Raw genomic sequence first — 21539 nt, 5'->3', positions numbered from 1 at the left:
AAGCCGAAGTACAAACATTTACATGTCAGTTCCTGGAGGCTTCTTCCTTCCTGCTGTGATCCCATTTCCGGGAAAGAGTAGCAGGAGTCTGAGCCTCCAAGACTCCACACTGCGCTGCAGTGAATTGTTCTCTGCAGCCACGATAACAGGAAAGTACACCCCATTTCAATTCTTGAGTTATAATATAGTTTGTGCATATTTTGGATTTCTGGGGTGTGCTTACAGTGAAGCTTGATAGCTACTTACTGGGAATGATGTGCAAAACTCTTTTAAAAATCTATTTCATGCCTATATTATAATTTGCAAATATTAAGAAATATGGTCACAGAAGTAAAAAAAAAAAGAAAAGAAAAATCATTACCAAAAGATTTGTGAAATAATTAATAGACAGACCTATTTAAAAGTTCTAGGCTAATTCTTTGAGAATAAGCGTTTTGGGCATCATTTTGAGATAGTTGTCTGTGTTGGTTCAGAAGATGAGAGAAAGTTGCTCTGCTCTTTGGACGGCAGGGAGTCAAATATCCATGCAGGGATAAACAAATCTTCTCAATGCAGAAACATTTGCAAGGGAACGTGTGCATGAGCTGTTTCTGACGGTACATATGGGTGTCCGTGTGCATTTTTGCATTAAAGTCCATAAACTAAAACCTCCAGATCTCAAGATAAAACACGCCCCTTTAATTTATTCGTCAGCCAAAATATTTTATTTCTGAAGATTAAAATAAGCGCAGTGAAGTTACACAACAGAAGTTTTCAGTTTGAAAGCGTTTTTAAACACTTGTTCTTTCCCCCAGAGGTAAACCGGAAACTTGAGCTGGGTTACATTTCAAAGAGTTTACAAATACCCTGAAGCAGAAATTAAACTAAAGTGGCGCTACCTGAATAAAAGCCAACAGCGGCGTTTCTCTCCTCATGCATGAAACAGGAACATAAATTATACATCTTAGTTTTTTTGCTCATGCACCAAATAATAAGCATATAGGGGTTGAAATATTTAGTGTTACAAAGCATTCCATCATACCCCAGAAGAAAACATGGTCAATAGTTTTTAAAACGGAGCTTTTTTCCTGCATGTGTAATACATAACGTTATTAACAACTTAAGGAAAATTTGTTTAAGGTATTAAAGTATGTCATTTTTAGGCCTACATTTCTGTTAGCTCATCTTTTCTAACAATACTTTTAATTTTGTCCAGATTTCTGAGTACAAGACGCCACATCGTTATCTCACATGGGAGAATATAAAAGTTGGAAGGAAGGATGTTTGTGACCCTGAACAGAGGCATCCTCTGGTTAGTAGGTCAGCAGGAGAGGTGAGGGGTGAGCATGAGCCATCTGGGCCACACTGTCTGAAACGTGACGCTGGATGTGCTCATTATGCCTGGCAGATTTATGGTTATGGAAGAGGACACACAGGAGGATTCTGCAAGAAACGGTAGCTGATTATTTAGTAGAGATTGAACTTTTTAAAAGTGAAACTCATAATTTATTACGCCAAATCACTGCTTTTCCTTTAGCCAAAGTCCCAAAATGGATTTTGAAGTTTTGAAATGCATGTAAATCAATCCCTGTGGAAATTACAGTATCTCTGTAGATATTTTAGTCAAAAAGAGTTACGACATATTAATTCCATGGACTTTTTTTTTTAACCTTCTTTTAAAACCAGAAATTACACCAGAAAATTTTATAGAGTTTAACTACGACATTTTACGTTACATAACAAAGCAATTTTCCAAATAAAAAAACCATGGCACAACTGCAAACCTACCAAGACATGGTTGTCCTCTGAGAAGATTTGAGGCTGGAGTGGGAAGTCTGCACCTTCCAATAAACATGCCTTAAGTTGAACAATCAAGGCTAGGGCAGAAGTGTTTTGAGTTAAATATTTTTTTTTAAGTTGACAGGAAATTTGAAAATATCACTTTAGAATTATGTGTTATCAAAAGATTGGAAAATGAATATCTGAACACAAACTATAAAGTCTTTAAAAAATGCAAACATCTTAAAAAGACTTAAAAAATAAGCAATGCTTAGACTGGTGGGGGGGCACAAGTAAAACCCGGTGGCCCGCCAGGCTTACAATCCACCAGGGGAAACCATGAACAATGCAGGATTAGAACAAGGATGGTTGGAGCAGCTCTGCAGGTAAAGAGCTAGTGAAGACAAACTCCAAAAGAGTGAAAGCAATAAGTGGAGGACAACTAGGTTCTTTCAAAATCTACTCAGGGCAGCTGAAATTTCTGACCAACCTCCTGATTTTCATTTGGAACAAAAGTCCTAGAACTGTGAATAATTTACCTTTATACTTCACAATCATGCACTGCTTTGCATTCATCAATCCCTTACAGTTTCAGTAAATTAATGCTTTCATTTGTAGTAGGATTAAAAATAACCAAGCTGCAGTAAACGCACCATCTAGGCCTATTGTTCCAGTTGTTTCCCAAGCTAATTATACATTTCTTTATTTCAATTGGAGATGGGGGTTTTTCTTTGTCCAGCACCAAAAAGTAATTATATTTGAGGAGGATAGACTTCAACCCGTTACAGAGAGGTGACATGGAGCATGCCAGTGCTTTGACTGAAACCACACCAGCGTTCCCAGTGAAAGGCCACACACTCATGCTCAGGGAGAACTCCATAATGGAGAGCTCAGCTAGGACTGGACCCAAACATCTGTCTTTTTTGTTGTTGTTGAGGAAATTAAAATCATAAGCAGTTCTCCATGTTTTCTATGCAGCTGTACAGGCTATTTCAATAAAGTATAATATTACTAAAAGTCCATTTATTTCAGGAACTTTCTCACTAAGTGAAACACATCATATGCATAAATTACACGTGTGCCATTATTTTTCCACTTAAGTAATGAAGCAATGAAAACACATTTATAGTTCGAGTATGACATCTGACTATTAAAAAAAACATATTTAACACATAAATGAAGACTTAATGAAAAGGATGTTTAAAAGATCATTTTAATCTAACAAACTGACCTGAATAGATATTTTTAATTTATTGATTAACAGTTGAATGGAAAACGATAATAAAAATAAAAAATGTTATCAACTCTCTATGACTTTTGGATCCTTAATTGCTCTGTGAGATTTTCTATGACCAAAATTACATTATTTTTGTAAACCCACAATTTTGATTAGAATAAAATCGAATCCGTACCGTAATTGAACTCTTAGCTGATTTGTTAACAGTGGGTGAGTTTTTGGGGAAATGCATTGTTTATACCTTTCAGGCTTAGTGGGATTCACAAAGGTGTTGACAATTAACTAACTATTTCTCAACAGCCGGCATGCAATCAGAGGGAACCATCAGAGCCCCAACAAACGCACGACTGTGAACTGAAGCGTAACCCTTACAATTTGCTCCTCCACCTGAGCCAAGACCACCCACACCGCTGCACGAATCTGCGTCTGTGTGCTTTGCAGCTGATTAAAATGTGAGGTCTCAAAAATCAAGATGGCACTGGCTGAAACATTAAACCCAAGTTGTTAAAATTGTGAAACAATTTGCCGTGTTCCCTGTAGGAACGTTTTAAAAAAACGATTTGTTTTGATTGCGTTTTGTATTGCATCAGAGGCTGGGAATATGGAACAATGCTCTATTTCAAAATTATGCAGACTATTTGCTCTATTTCAAAATTATGCAGACTCCTGCTCTTTCTGACACTGTCTTCAGGAAGTGATCACAACATTGCAACATTAATCCTTTACCAACATTTTTACCATCGTTTTACTGATTATTGCAAATTATGCACTATCCAGACTACCTGGACTCATTGGCCAAACATGCCAGTCTCTCATGAAGCAATAAATGAATTATTGTTAACGTGTTACCATTTAGATTCATGCCTTCTGTTTGAGATTCTTGGTTGTTTGTTTTGTTCTTTGTGCATTTTGGGTTTGGACCTTTTTGGTGGTATGCAGATCCTTTGCATTGTGCTGAGCTCCCTCTTTGTTCATTCTGTATTTTCTTAATTCCTTCAGTTTCCTCGCTCTGCTCTCTCCCTCACCATCTCTGCATCCCTCTGATTAGAATAACATGGTTTCAATGTTACTTTCCAGTATTTTAGCTCCCTGGTTTCGTTGTTTCTTTCTGGTTTCTTCTGTTGCTCTCCTCCTGGCTCCATGGCCTGCTCTCCGTATGCCAAAAATTAAAGTAAAATAAATTTCTTTTGTTTCACTAAACCCTCGTTTCATCAAGCAAATCCTAGGTTCTTGTCTGCATTTTTAGCCCAGCTACATCACCACTCATCATCACAGTGACGAGGTTCGTGACTGGCGACGCTCTGACTCCCTCAGTCAGATGAACAAATCCAACATCCAGGACAGAAAATTATTTTTCAATTTTTACCTTAACTGGTTAAAGCTTCTGATTATGCTTTGTTCAATTCCACACAATGAAAAAACATTACAGCAGGATGAATAAAATAACATTTAACACTGTGGCAAATTTTTTAAAGTAGAATGTTTTTCTTTGGCAGACCTCTCTCTTTCCTGATTAAAATTGTGAACGATCTTACTTTTATTTTTACAGTCCATACACCTCCTCCGTGAATATTTACTCCGTAGTGGGAAGTCTCTAATTTTCCTTGCATTTTTTTAAAAAATCTGGCAGCTTTAATGGGGATTATTTACCACAAAGGAGGAGAGCGGCCTTGAACGATTCTATTCAAAATGTACTATCTCGATTTTTTAAATATTGTTTTGTCTTTTCAATACAAAGAAGAAGAGCACATGTTGCTTATTGTGCCTTTAGGGCTCAGCACTGCCCTCTATCAGCGAGGAATGGTACTTTCTGCCTCGTCCTGCACACATCCACCGCATAACCAGTGATACTCCTTGAGTAGCCCTTCTCTGACATTTTTGATATGTCCAAAGAAAGCTAGTGATCACAGAATACAAGGAGATGTGCAATTGTATTACAGAATATGCTCAGTATTTCTGCTAAACCCTACATTGCAAAGTTATAGCGCCTTTTGTTGCTTTTTCCCCTTTTATAGCACTTTATATAGAAACATTTTGTATGTCAACAGAATCCACAGACCACCAGTGTTTTGATATAATTGTATATTTTAATTTCGCAGCATCTGCCCAGGCCAGATGCTGAAGGAGGATGTGACAAACAAAAGCCCTTAAACCTGAGCATGCCGACAGAGTGCGAGAGGTAAATTACAGATTCTGGGAACACACAAAGCATATGGACCTGGACTGAGTCCAGACTGGCTCCTGCACCAACTGTCAGTCATATTACGTTGCCAACAAAGAATGCAATGAGTACCAGCTAATTAAATCAAACTGATTTTGCTTGTAGAAAGTGATACTGTAGTTTCAGCTCATATTTCTGTTTTTCTGTCGCCGTCATCCAGATCTGTGGGATTGATTTTGCTTTTGTACCTGCGGCTAAGTACTTCTCTCTGACACACACAAGCTCAGAAAGCTGTTCTTATCAGGACATTGCACTGAATTTTATTTGGCTTGTGGACCTTAACCCCAACTTCACACTTACACCTTCATGCTTGACAAAATGAAACTCTCTTCTGCCTTATTAGGAGAGGGCTGTGGTCTCCTTTAGACTAAAGGTTTCAATAGCGCAACTAAAGAAATATATGAGGCTGGGGGAACATTTTTCTCATTTTGCCTGATGCAGATTTTATGATTTTGATCATTTTGAGGCCAACTTATTTTGGGAATGAAAAAGCGCTGCCTGCATGTTCTTTACTGTCAATTAGCGCCTGTGTTGGTGGTCTTTGGTAAAAAACTATCGTTTATATTGCCTCCTTACAGTGCATCAGAACCCTAATTAATGGATATAGCATGCAATATAAAACTTTAAGAAGAAATATACAATTACGGTAATTTAATCTTAGACGTGAGATATTAGCATTTTAATGAATATTTAGTGCCAGTTGTAATCAAATTTCTTTAATTATCAATTAGATCATTTAAGTGACAACCAGCAGGAAGTAAATTAACTGAAAATGGTTTCTTTACAGATAAAAAAAGAAAGCTGAAAAGAAATGGGCAAAAATATAGTAATAGGCTAATATAAATAGAATTAGAGCTGTTCTAGTGAGGTGGAGGGACTGAATGACAATGGTGCATTTTTAGCCATGTCAACCAGTCAACATTGCCCTAGAAGAGGTTTCTGCAACTCCAGGCCTAAAGGAGAGGCGTGATGCAACTTGTAGATGTGTCCTTTAGTCCAACACACCTGAATCAAGTGGATGAATTGTCTCCTTAGTGTGCAGTCCTGTTTCCCCAGAGTCCTGCTACTGACCTGATTATTAGTCCTGGTGTGGGGAAGCAGAGGCACATGCAGAGGTACCTGATTAAACTAACAACGTGCTTTGATTGAGAGATGGTAGAAAAACTTGCCATCACACCCGCAGCTTTCTAAGATCTGCTTTCCAAAATGATCACCCGTTTCACTGATCCACATAGTTACAAAGTGACATCAACACAAGCAGATTGAGTTGTTCAGACAGATGCTGGAACCAAAATGATTGTGGTTTGTGGCCCCTGAGATGGCATATGTCATCACAGCTGTTCTCTTCCTTCCCTGAACAGCAGGTTTCACATTTTTTCCCCACTTTTATTTGATTCTGAAATGTGTCCATGTTATTCAGAAAGTCTAAAATTTTGGTTGATTGTTGTGAGCTTCCACCTCTGTGGGATTTTCTTCTCATTGATAAGCCTTTCCCTCCCAAACAACAAGTGAGATATGATTGATTGCAGATGTTAGGTGTTCTTGCTAAAAATACAGACACAGGGGTTTAAAGAGATCAAAACACCTGTATGCGGTGAGCTATTTTTTGGGCTGCAGTCTTAGTTGCCTTGCAGCAGGACGATCCTGAGTTTGACTCCTTTTTTGGAGTGTGGCTCATCCCACACTCCAAAAAACAATTATGTAAGGTTAACTGGTCTCTATAAATTGATTCAAGGTTTAAAGGACCTTGAAAAAATGACTCTTTCCTTCACCTACAGCCTTCAAGTATTTTGCTGTGTCATGGAAACTGGAATTTTTTTAAAATAAATTATTCATGTTCTACATACTTTAGCATCAAGGAGCTGTTAAAGTATGTAGACATGATTAATTTGAACACATCACACAAAGCAGACAAGTATTCACACATTTTGAATGTGACATAGCATAACTATCTAATTAAGCATAACTGGATATAATTCCATAAATTGAGAGGTGCAGTATTATGTATTTTCCAGGTACACAGTGCCATTTTATAGCACAATCAAGTAACTATGTTACCTTCAGTTGTTATAAAAATGCTATTAAGCATGATGTAAAAAAAAGAAAGCTAACTTTGTAATTTGACACCTTGAAGTTGGGGCACCTTTGTCTCTAAAGACTCCTGCTCTTTCTGACACTTTGTCTTCAGGAAGTGATCACAACATTGCAACATTAATCCATTACCAACATTTTTACCATCGTTTTACTGAGAACTGGCTCATATGAGTTCAGCACATGTGCAGTTCCACTAGGTGTTTGCTAATTGCTGCTGGCTAGTCTGAAGGAGCTGAGTGGCGGAGTCGAGGTGGAGGGCTGCTCTGTTTATGGTGAACAAACCACATCAACAAATCACTAAACCCAACTACAAACTGAAAAACACAACAACACAAATTAGAGCACAATTACAAATTAATAAAACACAACAGTAACACTGATTAATAAAAAGCTATGCTTTCAATACGGCATTAAATGATGCTCACCATGAATGGTCAATAGATAAATGTGCAGCTCAAAGTGTGTGTGTGTGTGTGTGTGTGTGTGTGTGTGATGTTGTCCAACCCATGGCAGTGGAACGGCTTTCAGGCCTGAGAGCTGTGGAAAGTCTTCATTGGGCCTAAATGAGAAAGAACACCACACACACATCCTCTGTTTCTGTTGGACCACCAGACCGGAGCTGACTTATTTGTGGAAATGTTAGGAATTCCAGCAATGAAGCTCAGAAAATTGACTCCAAACCAAAGACATCCTGAGTCTTGGTGAGGTTTCTTATGTCTTGTTAAATTCTTTCTCTTCATTTTTTTCATATTCCTGTGACATGATAAGGTTTAGAAATGGTGCTATAGAGAACACTGAGCAAGACAAACAAACTGAGTGTTTGACAGCAACCCTAAATCTGCTTTTCCCTTCACTTTCTCTCCTCATGGCTGGATTTCAGTCTCCCCTGCAACCAGAAGCTTCTCAAAGACTATTAACCTTCTTCCCTCTAAAGGCTCCTGCACGCTCTCACAAGCACATCCACACAGGCGCAGAGGCACCTGTAAGTGTAATTCTGTATCTTTAGATACATGTAGATGAATTTGAAAAAACTTAAAAAATGTGCACCCAGACACACACACACACACACACACACACACACGCACGCACACATGCCCACGCCCGCACACACACCCACACCCACACACAAATTAAAACCCAGTACCCAAAAGGTAAAAAAAAAAATGAAAGGAACATCGGTGGTGTGATACCATCCTGAGGATGCCAAAGCAGAACTGAAGTCTTGCACAGGCCTTTGATGTGAATCCAGAGCATGGGCATGTAACAAACGTAGGTACCAAATTACACCCTGCCCCACTTTGATCTTCATAACCACATGCCTGCTCCTACAGAGGTAATAAGGCTGTGTGAGTGTGTGTTTGCGTCGGAGTGTGTTTGAAAAAGGTTTGTCTGAATATTTGCACGTTTAAGCGGTGGCACAAAAGGATGCATGCGCACTTGTGTGACGGGCTGCAGATGCGTGTTGCAGAGCTGCTGGTGTTGCTGGATGACAGCGCGTGGCTCCGGGGGAACTGTGGTTTGTACGCGCCTGGAAAAACATGCTCCTTGAGACCTTCTGCTGAGTTTGTCTTGTCATCACATCATCCGTGGCGGACTCCCCACTCTGCCTTCGCAGCCGATGATGATCGGGTTGCGTCTTGGATTTCCATCTGAACCGCCCTCTAATCTCACGGCTGCGAAGCGTGAATGGAGCCACTTCTCGGCTCTGTAAGGTCATCCCCTCTCAGGAATTAGCACAACACCTGTTTATGTGTTGTTCATTACCTAAGTGTGCCCGAGGTCTTCAAAGCTGATTGTTGACTAACATATTAATAATGATGAAACGTATACTGCTCCACTTTTAGTGTACAGGCGCTTCAAAGTAAAGCAGTGTGTCATTGAAAAGTTCCTTTATTTCAGTAATTCAGTTTTAAAAGCGATAAACAGATTGGTTCCACGTTGATGGATATATTTCTTGTATTTATTTGTTTGAGTTTTAATGATTCAGGCATACAGCAAAAGAAAATGCAAAATTCAAGAAATTATGCAGAAATGCGGCGTGACTAAAACCCGGCAAACTCGTGTGTTAATGGAAAAACTCTATCGCAGCTCTTTCTGCATGAATTACCCCATCAATGCAGTGTGGAATGGATGCAATCAGCTTCTACTGCGATGTGCAGGGACTCCAGGTTGCTTTTTCATTGGCCTTCAGCTCAGAATGAATCCACAAGAAGCGATGAATAACAGATATCTTATAAAATGTTGAATAATTTCATTGAACTCCAATCCAGAACCAGACAACATTCTGGAGGAGGTAGACAGAGGAAAGTTTTTAGCCTAAGCAAGGTCAACTAACTCACTCACTCTTCGGTTACCTAGCAACTCACTCATTCTTCGGTTACCTAGCAACAACCTGCCCAGTAACTGCCGCAGCAGCAGTTTAAGGCTTTACCACCATGCCTCATAACTGCTTATAAATGAAAATAAAAAAATAAAAAAAACAAAAACAACAACGATGTGGAGGTAAAGCAGTATTTCACATATTTAAAACAAAAAAGTAATCAAAAATTATCAGTATGGACTGATATGAAATGCTAATATAGTGATAAGTCGTCCAGCTCCACCTTCAGCTGGTCTACAAATGGCCTCAGTGTCTCTGCTCTTCCTTACAGAGACGTAATTCATCTAACATTCATGTTTTTGGCCGGTAGAAAGAAGCCAGAGAAAACCCACGCAAGCAGAGAGAACATACAAACTCAATGCAAAAAGACCCCAGGCTTGGATTTGAACCCAACACCTTCTTGCTACAAGGCAGTAGTCCGGTATTATCCAATATCAATTTTATAATACCCCCCCCCCCCCCAAAACCTGTAAAAGCAACTGTATATCATCATACCATGCATATGCAGTAAAGACATGTTTACTTAATTTGAAGGTGAATCTGAGGATACATGAGAAATCTGGTCATAAATAAGAAACAGGTTGTTAAAAATAACTCAGACCCTTTACTTCAAAGATTCACTTGTCAGCAGCTTTGTATTATTCCGAGTTTATTCGTTTTCATTCATTTTTGAGAGAAAGTTCATACCATATTTAAATCTTAGTGGAAAAAATAAAAATAAAACATTTATGAAATGCACAAGTCGTAGTCTCACAGAAGACTCCCAACAGGCCAAAATGCAAAAAAAAAAAAATTATTAAGTGTTACATCTAAAATGGTATTTGGCACCCAGAGACTGAAAGTGAAGACATGCACATGAGATTTTAGACGTAAAGAACAACATTTGTGCCACTTGCAGCATCCAGGATGATTTGTTGCACTGACTGCAGAATATTGGCTGCAGCTGCATCATTCCTGGTTTGCCTTTGGCTGAAGTCCTCTGCCAGATGTCAGATCTCCTCTGCCTCCTCTCGTCCTCACCTACTTCACAAACTGTTGATGGCAGAAATTTTGTCAGATTTCCAGTCTTTAATCCCAACTGTTCTCATTTATGTACTGTGATTCTTATTTACTGTGATTTGTTTACTATGCTTCAGAGGGTATAGTCAGTGAAAAAAAAAAAATAAATAAAAACAACAACAAACAAAAAAAATATTTTAAACATTACATATTTATGCTTACATTGTTGATGTGCATTCTTTCAAGGGGAAAACTGCCTTGGCATGCAATAATAAACTTTTTTTTTCTTTGAGTACGGATTTTTTTTCCCACTTAATTAGATTGCATAACATTAAAGTGGTTTCCAAGTTCAGAGTTTATGTAAAACTCTATAAAAATATGTCTGAATGATGTAGATGGTTGCTTTTTTTTTGGCAAGAAACTTAGTGACATGGATTGCTAAATTGAACACCTCAGACATTTGCAACCTTTGGGGTTCTAAATTGCTTTTTTCATAGCCTGTTTAGGCTAAAACCTCTTCTATCCTTTATGTTCTGTGACACCTTGGAACAAATTAAGCATATGCTATTAGTAGTGAGTTTTTTGTGCAGTTTGTTGATAATTACGTTTTACATACTGTCAATTTTGTATAGATCCAGCAGCTTAGTTGAATTTAAAAAGATCCAGTTTTAGCTAATAGCTTTCAGAAGGAGTTGACAAGCTGAACTATTTGCTCTATGGTAAAAAACACAAACAAGTAAAAGTTGGGTGAAGGGCATACAAAGCAATTCCTGGCAACGAAAAAGTGTTATCCCTCCTCTAAAAATTTTATGAATGTTTATGTTTAAAAATTTCAGATAAGGCACAAAACTTACTCAGGTAACAGTGATGGCTTTGTGTAACATAACTTAAAATAAAAGGTGTCTGTTGTAATTAATACTGTTTTCCAGTTTAGTGAAGTAGAAAATTATGGAATCACATATCATAATAAGCAGTAGCTTGCTACACATCTTCAGTTTTTATGACATTACGGTCTTTATTAGTTGGGTCCCAAAATTCTGGTACAGCAGCAGACAGGTCAGCTGTCCAGGACTAACTTCAAAACTTATTTCCGCCTGACTGAATGAGAAGCATGTCTGCAGTTTCAAAGCCATCCTGTGCATTTACTGCAACCGGTTTCACTGGGATACAGCAAGCAAACATTCTAGATGTCCTTGATCTACCTAAATGTTTCTCTTTCTCAAGCTTCCCATTTCATTTGTACTTGCTCTGAATTTTAAATTTAGCTCACTGGATTTAAAAGGGGTTCCACTTTTTTCTTTTAACAAATAATTTCCATATTTTAGTCTAAAACAGAGACGCATCATTGATTTCAACAGCAACATTCAAGTGTTTTAGGTGTATTTTGAAAAGACAAAATATTGGACTGTTGAATCAAATGGTTTGTGTAATTCTTTTTCTGTAAAATTAAAACATCTGCCTAACGAGTAATAACAGCAGATAGTTTGTGTATAGATATAATCAGCTGTGTAATTTGGATGTGCTGACTACAATCACATCAAAACATTTCAGGACACCGATTCTCAAGGACTGGGGTTACATGAACCTGCTCTTAATGATTAACCACAAAACCTTCAACACAAACTTAATTTGTTAGCTCACTGAGACAGAAATAGTATATTTTAGCAAATATTTCAAATATACAGGATAATATATTGCACTTTTTTTAACAATTGCTCAAGGCTGATATTTAAAATACTTAACTATTAAACATTTAAGGGTGAAATTTGTTGTATCCACCAACAAACAAATAATGCTTTAAATTACAATCTACAAAATGATGGATAATCTGTTTTATATTTCTATGTTGTGGTCAACGGTTTAATGGCAAGAAAGAGTAAGCATTGTTAGGCAGCAATTTATTTTAACAGATTTCTAAACGTGGGTAACATTTTGAATTTTTAGCCAGATTAAATTTGCTTGCTAAAATTGTAGCTTATTTAACTTAGTGCAAAGGAATTTTTCACTGCTGACAGATTAAAAAGTGTACCTAACACAGGATAAGCTTTTAAAATTGTTTGCTAAATGTGGTATATTAATCACATAATGAATGAAGTAGCTTTCTTGGACAAGGGGAAACTATGAATCCACTCAGTAACCATGAAGGATAAATAAAACATTCTCCACTAATTGGAGATTTGCACTGACTTTTAACTGCCTTTTTTTTTCTAGGCGGAAAAACAAAGTGTGTGGACAAAGTGTCTGGATTCATTATTAAAAATGACTACATCCTCGTAAATACCAGACCAACACAGCCAAGCTAATTTTGTGGCCGAGAGGTGATGATGAGGCGTTATGCACTTTGTTGGTGTTTGGCGACACTTAGTGGTGAATATCTGTCATTGAGAGGATTTACATCAATCACACTGTGTATGACTTTGCCTTGTCACAACCAAAAGGCCCTATTGGTTTTTGGCACATTGTTGATTATACGAATTAGGAGATTTACCAGCAAATACGTTATCATAACCCAGCAGTGGCATACAACCATTATGCAGCTTGTTTACAAACATATGCGAACAATTGCCTGATGAAATGGATGCATGATGTAATGGAAACTATGAATCCAGTGGGACGGACTGTCGAACCAGGAGTAGAAGGGCAAAATTTGAAGCAGCTGAGCCCTTTTGTTTCACTTAGCTTTGGTAAATAATGTTTTGTTATGTTTGGCCCTGGCAGCAATATTACCAGACTTTTTGTCATATTAAGCTTTCTAACACTACAATAGAAAAGAAATGCATTGATTTGAAGAACAAAAGGCAAGTGCCTAAAATATCCCCGAGCAGCTTAATTTAACACATAGCAATGAGTGAATTTAACAATTTTTCAAGTAAAGAAATCCAGAATCTCACAAAACGATGCACATCCTAGATGTCCACAAGTTCTCTTGGCCATGTCCGTTCACTTCCGGATTATTCACTTCGTCAAATACTCCACTGTCGATTATTTCCCTCTGCCAGCGGACAGAGACCGCGCCAGTGCTGAACTCCTTGAAGAATTTCTCGTCCTTAGAATCAAACTTGACATCCTTGATCTCAGAGTTGTCTCTAAAGTCTTCAGAGTCTTTGGAGTAGACCACATTAGGTTTTGGCACCCAGGGGGGCTCCACCAGCCCTGCCTCCAGACGGTGGAAATTGATATTCTTGAAAAACGTGTGAGTCCTCGGGTCATCATCTCTGCTGTAAAAAACAAACAAACAAATGCATCTGTTTTTATTGAATTGGTTTATGTGACTTGAGGTGTCAGACTAATTAGACTCATCATGTACATGAATGCCATTAATTTGAGGAGGTTAAAGATCAGTTTTAATGTATAAATTTTTCACTACAAACACACTAAAACATATTTTGGTAAAGTATTTGATGGTCTTAGTTCTAAGTCAAACTCGGTCAATTTTTATTGCTTAAATTAAATCAAATTTATTTTTTACTTTCAATATAAAACAGAAAAATAGATATTAATTTGTGAACATTTGATAATTTGCTGTAATTTTAATGTTCAGTCTTTGCCGGAATCACATCATGTTTTTGCTCATTAAACCCAGAATAACAGGTTATCAGTCACAGCAACAACTTACGCTGTGATATCAGGATGTAAAAATATAATAATTATAAAATAAAAAACTATTTCTAAAGAGCAATGTGAATTTATGTTTTCTTAGCTCTGCTTACTAAAATGTAATATCCCTATTTGGATCAAAATGTTTATCTAGCTTTTCTGATCCTGTTCGTTCTTGTCTCCATGCATATTTCTCCTACTGCCACATGATTTCTTTCTTGACACTATACTCCAGGTATTCTGTAGGGAGGGACTTTTCTTACCGGCACCCAAGACGAAACAGAACCCTCTTCTTGAGAAAGTGGTTGATGATATCTTTGGTTGGACCGTCAAAGCTTTTGTCTTCAAACTTGCAATCATCCTCCAGAGTTCGACGAATCACCTCACTGTTCTGTACCTTTTCCCTGAAGTCTTTAAAAGGCAAACGACCAGCCACCATCTCATAAATGCTGCAGCCCAGAGCCCACCAGTCCACAGATGTGCGGTAGTACTCCTGCTTCAGGATCTCTGGAGCCATGTAGCCGGTCGTACCAGCCTGCAACAAACAAAAGAGAATCATTGAAAACTGATGGGAAAAAATCACTAATGAAAGACATTAGTGTCACAAGACAAAGTTGGTGAATGTTAAAGTTAAACATCCATCCATCCATCCATCCATCCATCTTCTTCCACTTATCCAGGATCGGGTCACGGGGGTAGCAGCCTAAGTAAGGAGGCCCAGACTTGTTCCAGCTCCTCCGGATGAATCCCAAAGCGTTCCCATGCCAGCAGTGAAACATAGTCCCTTCAGCATGCCCTGGGTCTTCCTGTGGGTCTCCTCTTTGTGGGTCGTGCCTGAAACACCTCACCAGGGAGGCGTCCAGGAGGCATCCTGACCAGATGCCTGAGCCACCTCAACTGGCTCCTTTCGACGTGAAGGAGCAGCAGCTCTACTCTGAGTCCCTCCCGGATGACTGAGCTTCTCACCCTATCTCTAAGGGAGAGCCCAGACCCCCTACGGAGAAAACTCATTTCGGCCGCTTGTATCCGTTCTTTCGGTTATGACCCAAAGCTAAAGACATAAATGAGGGTGAATAAAGCAAGATCTTCGCTTTTTGACTCATCGGTCTCTTCACCACAACAGACCGGTACAGCGCCCGTTTCACTGCAGACGCTGCGGCAATCCATGAATTAATCTCCCGCTCCATTTTTCCCTAATTCATGAACAAGATCCCGAGACATTTAAACTCCTCCACTTGGGGCAAAACATCCCCCCCGACCCAGAGAAGGCACTCTACCCTTTTCCGCCCAGAAAAAGTTAAACATTTCAAATTAAAGGTATCTCAGAAAAATTAAACAATACTTACAAACAATTATAAACTTTTTTAAATCAGAAATGTTTGATGGATGGTCAGGTCATGGCCTATAAAGAAAGAAGACTTCTGATTTGCTGTCAGCCATCACAATGAAAGTGAGTCACATATTAATAAAAATGTTGGCTGGTCAAAAAGCACGCTATCCAAGAATATTAATGGAAAGTTGAATGGAAGAAAAAGGTTTGGTAGAAAAAGGGGATATTAGCAGCTTTAAGAGAACTGTGAAGCAAACCAAGAGTTGGGGTACAAATCAGTGCTTCAAGGATCCAGGATGGTTGTTGAATACTTTGTTTTAAGCCACTCATAAATAACAGAGACAATGTCAGTGTGGGCAACATTACGAAAATGATTAAGGAGAAAAAGGGCTCTTTTCAAATTTCGCCTACACTAGCAAAAGAACCAAAGATAAAAAGAACTACAATAAATCCCTTTCAGCTTATTGTAAAGTTTGCATTTCATTTTGAGATAAAGGTTCCTGAGTCTGGAGGAGTGAAGAGGTGTAGAAAAGCCAAACCGCTTGAGGTTCAGTGTAAAGTTTCCACAGTGTGGGTTATTTGTGGAGACATGCCATCTGCTGGCCCCGGTCCTCTGTGTTTTATCAGGACCAACGTTACCGCAGTGACCCACCAGGAGATCGTTGCAGACTGCTGCTGAACTGGAGAGCTCCTTCACTACTACTGCATCCTAATGTACAAGGAAGCGCTGTCGCATATCCTTCCTCGCAGCAGCTGTAAGACTAAAAATCAGTGCTCTCAAAAAACTCAGTTAAGTGTTTACATTCCTGCTGTTGTTTTTTTTAACTCAATTTCTGATTTCTTGTAAATATTCTGCTGTTCTTACTGTATAAAGATGCATTAGCACTTGTGTTTTTTAAAGTATCCTCAGTTACACGTGACTTTGAATCTGAGAAAACAGTTAAGAAAAATTTTAGTGTTCTTTTTCTCTTATGTTATGAATTTGTTGTAAAACCTCTTATTCTTATTTTCTGTTTTCACATTTGTTGCCTTGTGAGAATCTGCATGCTTTATTTTTACTTTGCTGCTGCCGCACTTGAATTTTCTCTGTTGAACAATAAAAAGATATTTATTTTCTATTCCATTCTATATGTCAGCATTAAGCTACATTTTTTTGCCCTTATGTTACTGAGTTTTTATTTGCTGCAAGATATAATTTATTTATTTCTAATTAGTAGAAATAAGTGCCTAAAATATGTCTCTCAGTGTGAAACATAAATATAAATTTACCTTTTTAAATTAGTTTCTGATGAGGCTTATTTATCAGAATTAAAGGATCTTTTAAAAATAACAAACCTCAGGCAGATATTAAGCATCCTTTTGATGCACTTTATACTCAGACACCTCATCAAGCTATAACACAACGTAACGTAAAAACAAAAGCAAATCAAAACATGACAACAACAGACACCACTGTAAACCTCAGAGTGAGGGAGTCTTTCAGATGCTCCAAGGAAGGATATGCAATGCTGCTCCTTTCTGCGTTTAGGATGCAGCAGTATGTAAGTGAAGGAGCTCTTGGGGTTTTCCTCCAGTTTGGACCAGCTCTAAATCACCTGACTCATCATAATGAACAAAAATGCAAAACCCACAATGTTTCTGGCATTTGTTGGACACAGATTAGCCAGCTAATGGTCACAGGCTCTACCTGGTCTGCTGTACATTTCTGAGTCAGGCTATAGCTGAGCATCAGGTCAGGCACCTTTTAATGAGATAACTTTTGGTTGCACAGGATCATGCTTGACTGTAAGGAGAGCTATCATCCCTGTTCCCGATAAGCTACTTGAAATGTCAGCTGAACTGTGTGGTGAAAGGAAAGAAGAGAAGGCAAAAATGTACCATGTCTGAAACAAGCTGCTAAGGGTTTCGCCATGCTGTGCTCCAAGCAGAGGAGGATTTTGCAGCCGCACAAACCACATGAATGTCGGGTACTCACCCTCTGGCAAGTCATTTTTCCTTTTGGCAGCTCCACAGCCAGTCCCAGGTCTGACAGTCGGCACTGGCCCTTTGCATCCAGCAGAACGTTCTCAGGCTTCATATCTCGATACACGATGTCCATCGAGTGCAGGTGGAGGATACCGCTAACAATCTGGGCTGTGTAGTAAACAACACGCTCCATGCGGATGCCTCTCTTGCCTAACTCATAGATGTGGAACCTGAGGTCTCCTCCAGACATTAGGGTCATGACCAGACACAGGTGGGTTTTGCTTTGGTAAGCATAGGCCAGGTTCACAATGAAGGCGCTGTTGACCTTCTCCAGGATCTGCTTCTCCATAAGGGCCAGCCTCTCTCCTCCTTTCTTCTTCAGACGATTCTTGTCCAGCTTCTTGCAGGCGTACATCTGGCCTGTGTGCTTGACCTGGACCGCACACACCTGTCAGACAGGACAACATAATTCATTTTAATACCAAGACAGGCATAGCGTCTGATGAATTATTTTAGCATCTTAAAATGCACTGCCTGGCCACATTGCTACCCAAAAGGGTCACTCAGTCTAATTATTATGACTTCCTATAGCATCTAAGCAGATTGCAGAAATGACTAAAACTGTACTTTCTGTAATCTGCTTAGATATTTTCTCTGCTTGATGGAACAGACGAACCCTTCTTCCATGACCACAGGAAGTGTCTTTTTATATGGCTGTCAAAGAAATGAGAAGGTACCTATTCCATCAGTTTTTGGTGAATTAGTTTATCAGCTGAAAGATCATCAGCAGTGCAGTAATTATCCAATAGGAGGCTTGTACCTTTTTTCTCAGTTAAATTCAACCATTTTTGACCAAGGAGTGTATTTCTTTCTGCTGACTTTTTCCTGGGCTGAGTTTTTCTTGCCAACACTGGCGGAACAGAAAATTGAGAAAGTTGTGGGATATTAAGACAAAGCACTCAAAGTAAAACCTTGTGTTATGTGAATTAAAATTTGTCTTAATCTCTTGCTAACCCTCGGTCGTGTAACAAACAGATGATCTCATGATGAGCGCTTCTACTGATCTGGTCAGAAGTTCACATATATTTAGCAAGAATATCATAATCAATCTAAGAATTTATTTAAACCTGTGTTTTTAAAGAATGAAATTATTATGAAACAAAAAGCATCAGCTGTTTAAAAACAACAGAGTGCCCATGTCTGAATTATTTGTGCACCTGCTTTAATCAACACATGATCAAAATGATGCATGCTCCCTGGCTTTCACTTGGTTACATATCCATCAGCAACGATTGTCCTGAAGGAACGTCCCACAGTGTCGAACTGTGGACAAAGCTTTGATTTGAGGTTGATTTAGCCCTTCTCAAAAATTAATCCAGGGATTTTGTGGAATACCCCTATACCACACGGCCTGATGCTGCCACCACCATGCCAGAAAGTTAGTTTTGAGTTTAAAAAAAATCTCACTTTAGTCTTGACGCTGCGCTGTAAAAGGCTGGCAACTTATCCAGGGCATACCGCACCTATCACTGGATACTTTTATGAAGTATGATGGGGCTTTTGTTAGTATTAGACAAGTAATGTATACTGACTTAAGAAATTATTTGCACTTTCTGAGCAATAATGTTGTACAGCAGAAGTGTCCAGTTCCAGTCCTTGAGAGTTACTGTCCTGCAGCTTTTAGACACACCCTGCTTCAACACACCTAATGGCATACTAAAGAGGTAATTCAATCATTAGGTTAAGCTGGGGTTGGTGCAAGGATGTTCTGAAAGCTCTCAAAGATTGGATGAAGACCCCTGTTGTACATCCGCCATGCCATAAAACAGCTCTTCAAATCCAGGCCCTGAGTGCCCAGAAACCTTTAGATGTGTTCCTAAATCTAAATGTTTGGACAAATCTAACTCACTTCCTCAGCATGCAGGCAAGTTCTCCAGAGTCCTCATTATTTGACTCAGGTGTGATGAAGTAGGGACACATCTAAAAGTTGCAAAGCACCATCCCTGTGCTACAGTTTTAATGAGCTAGAGAACAGCCTATTAATGTGTCTACTTTGAACTTGTTGATTTTGATGGGAAGCTTCGTACCAACCTCGCCAAAGCCACCTCTGCCCAAACTCCTGAACTCGTAAAAATATCTGTCAGTAATCTTCTGCCTCTCGCACTCCTTCCACTGCAGGAATCGGTAAAAGAAGGGGCTTTTCATGTACTCCAGGAAAGGTTTTCCTTTAAGAAATTTTCTAGTTGCTTCTCTGATCTGCTCCACGGCTGCCTTGTCGTTCTTCTCGAAAAGAGACAGGCATGCCTTGACATCCTCTGCTGTGAGAAAGGAGAGGAAAGTCTGAGATTGAGGCTGACAAAACTTTGACAGTATCCTCTGTTTGGCCTTTTCTTTGGTTCCGTCCTCGGCAGCGCTCCAGTTGTTCAGCTCCTCCAGAAACTCAGCAACAGCCACATACTGAGGGTCAGAGGTCAGGAGAAACTGCTGAAACAACTTCCTTCCTATAGGCTGCTGCTCACAAAGTGACTCATAGGTCTTCTCCAGTGCTGCCCGAGGAGCAGAGAACTTCTTTGGCGTGGGCAGCGTCAGAGACTCTCGGCTCATTCTTAGCTCGTTGCTATCAGACTGCAGAGCTCTCAGGTAGGCTGTGTTGGCCACCAAGCTGACCAGTCCTGCCTGGTCACCCATGGGTGGATAAATCCTGAGGTGTACTGGGAGACAGCTGTTAAACTAAGAACACTTGAATTCATCCATCTGGAAAATCGAGGCACAAGAGAGCCCGTCAAGCTCCCACATCTTGAACGTTCTCACCGCCTTGTCCCACATGGCTTTGCACGTTTTTGCAAAGACGGCACTTGGGGCAAGCAACTTATGTGGTTTGAACTTAAGAGGATTTAGACTGGTCTATTATTAGGAGACACAAAGTGGCTGTGGGCAACCGCTGAACGGCCACTCTGACAGGAAACGGTGCCAGCTCCAACCTTAAAAGTCACTGGAGACCACTGAATTTATGAGTTTACACAGACATCTTTAGAGTAACCCCCAAAATTGTAATAGGAGTCAGGTTTTTACTACATTTAGAGAAATACAAACAAAAAAAAACCCCAAGTCATTATGTTGTGAAAAATGTTTATTTCTTACAGCCAGCCCATCTAAGTCGTCATTTTTATTTATGTTCATTTTGACACAAAACACTGAGGCTGCTTCTTTTTTTCACATCAACCTCAGGTTAAACAAGGTTGATGCAGCCTTCCGACCAATCGCATCTCTAAGTCAATTATCCGGCCAACTCTCTTCCACTTACTCTCCCCTTTATTGGTTTTTGAGCTGGCAAAGGAAACAAAAATTAAAACTTTTATTTAGTTCATTGGGTTTCAAATATAATCACCGGGAACACCTTGACACTGGAACAATGCCAGCCTTACATGTAATCCAGGGGTCTCAAACTCCAGTCCTCGAGGGCCGCAGTCCTGCAACTTTTAGATGTGCCTCTGCTGTACCACACCTGAATAGAATAATTAAGGCTCTGGAGAACTGATCTACACAAGGTGGAGGTAATTAAGCCATTTCATTCCAGTGTTTTGTACCTGTGGCATATCTAAAAACTGCAGGACTGCAGCCCTCGAGGCCTGGAGTTTGAGACCCCTGAATCCAATGCTCACAGTATAATGTGTAACAAGGTTACCTGTCATGTAGAGCAGTTTCGCAGCCTAAGCACTTACATCTGTAAATCCAACCTATAACCAAGCAGTACCACATGTACATTCCATAAAACCTTTTTTTTTTTTTATCTATAAAAGGCTCAGAGGAACATGCTAAACAGAATGGGAATTTTAAACATCTAATTGGAATCAGAATGTAATTAAGCTGCAAGATTACAGTGTGCGGGTTTTGATTACTTGTGATATACTTTGAAACTCAAAGTCCTATTATGATAAATAACTGAAAACTTCAAAAC

The 21539-nt window shown here is 39.2% G+C and overlaps 1 protein-coding gene across 2 annotated transcripts; it reads right to left on the bottom strand.

Moving 5' to 3' along the window:
* Positions 1-13477: 13477 nt before the first annotated feature.
* On the bottom strand, positions 13478-20269 carry grk7b (G protein-coupled receptor kinase 7b). 2 transcript variants are annotated; one of them, XM_044119159.1, is made up of 4 exons: positions 19673-20269; positions 17592-18029; positions 14550-14821; positions 13478-13907 (listed from the first exon to the last, which is right to left on the bottom strand). In XM_044119159.1, exons 1-4 carry the CDS (start codon positions 20267-20269, stop codon positions 13577-13579), a joined length of 1638 nt encoding a protein of 545 aa, XP_043975094.1. In that variant the 3' UTR covers positions 13478-13576. The 2 variants fall into 2 exon arrangements, with proteins under 2 accessions (XP_043975094.1, XP_043975095.1); XM_044119160.1 differs by having other exon boundaries at positions 13478-13904.
* Positions 20270-21539: the final 1270 nt, after the last annotated feature.

The sequence above is a fragment of the Gambusia affinis genome, linkage group LG06, assembly GCF_019740435.1.
Source record: "Gambusia affinis linkage group LG06, SWU_Gaff_1.0, whole genome shotgun sequence".
NCBI lineage: Eukaryota > Metazoa > Chordata > Actinopteri > Cyprinodontiformes > Poeciliidae > Gambusia > Gambusia affinis.
This window is presented reverse-complemented; position numbering and strand designations above follow the sequence as displayed.

What these genes read in the sequence shown, in the direction of transcription:
- grk7b (XM_044119159.1), bottom strand. Translation starts at nt 20,269, where the DNA reads ATGGGTGACCAGGCAGGACTGGTCAGCTTGGTGGCCAACACAGCCTAC. An exon ending in GCAGAGGTGGCTTTGGCGAG is followed by an intron (nt 18,030 to 19,672) that starts GTTGGTACGAAG and finishes CCTGTCTGACAG; the next exon opens with GTGTGTGCGGTCCAGGTCAA. An exon ending in GAAAAATGACTTGCCAGAGG is followed by an intron (nt 14,822 to 17,591) that starts GTGAGTACCCGA and finishes TGTTTGTTGCAG; the next exon opens with GCTGGTACGACCGGCTACAT.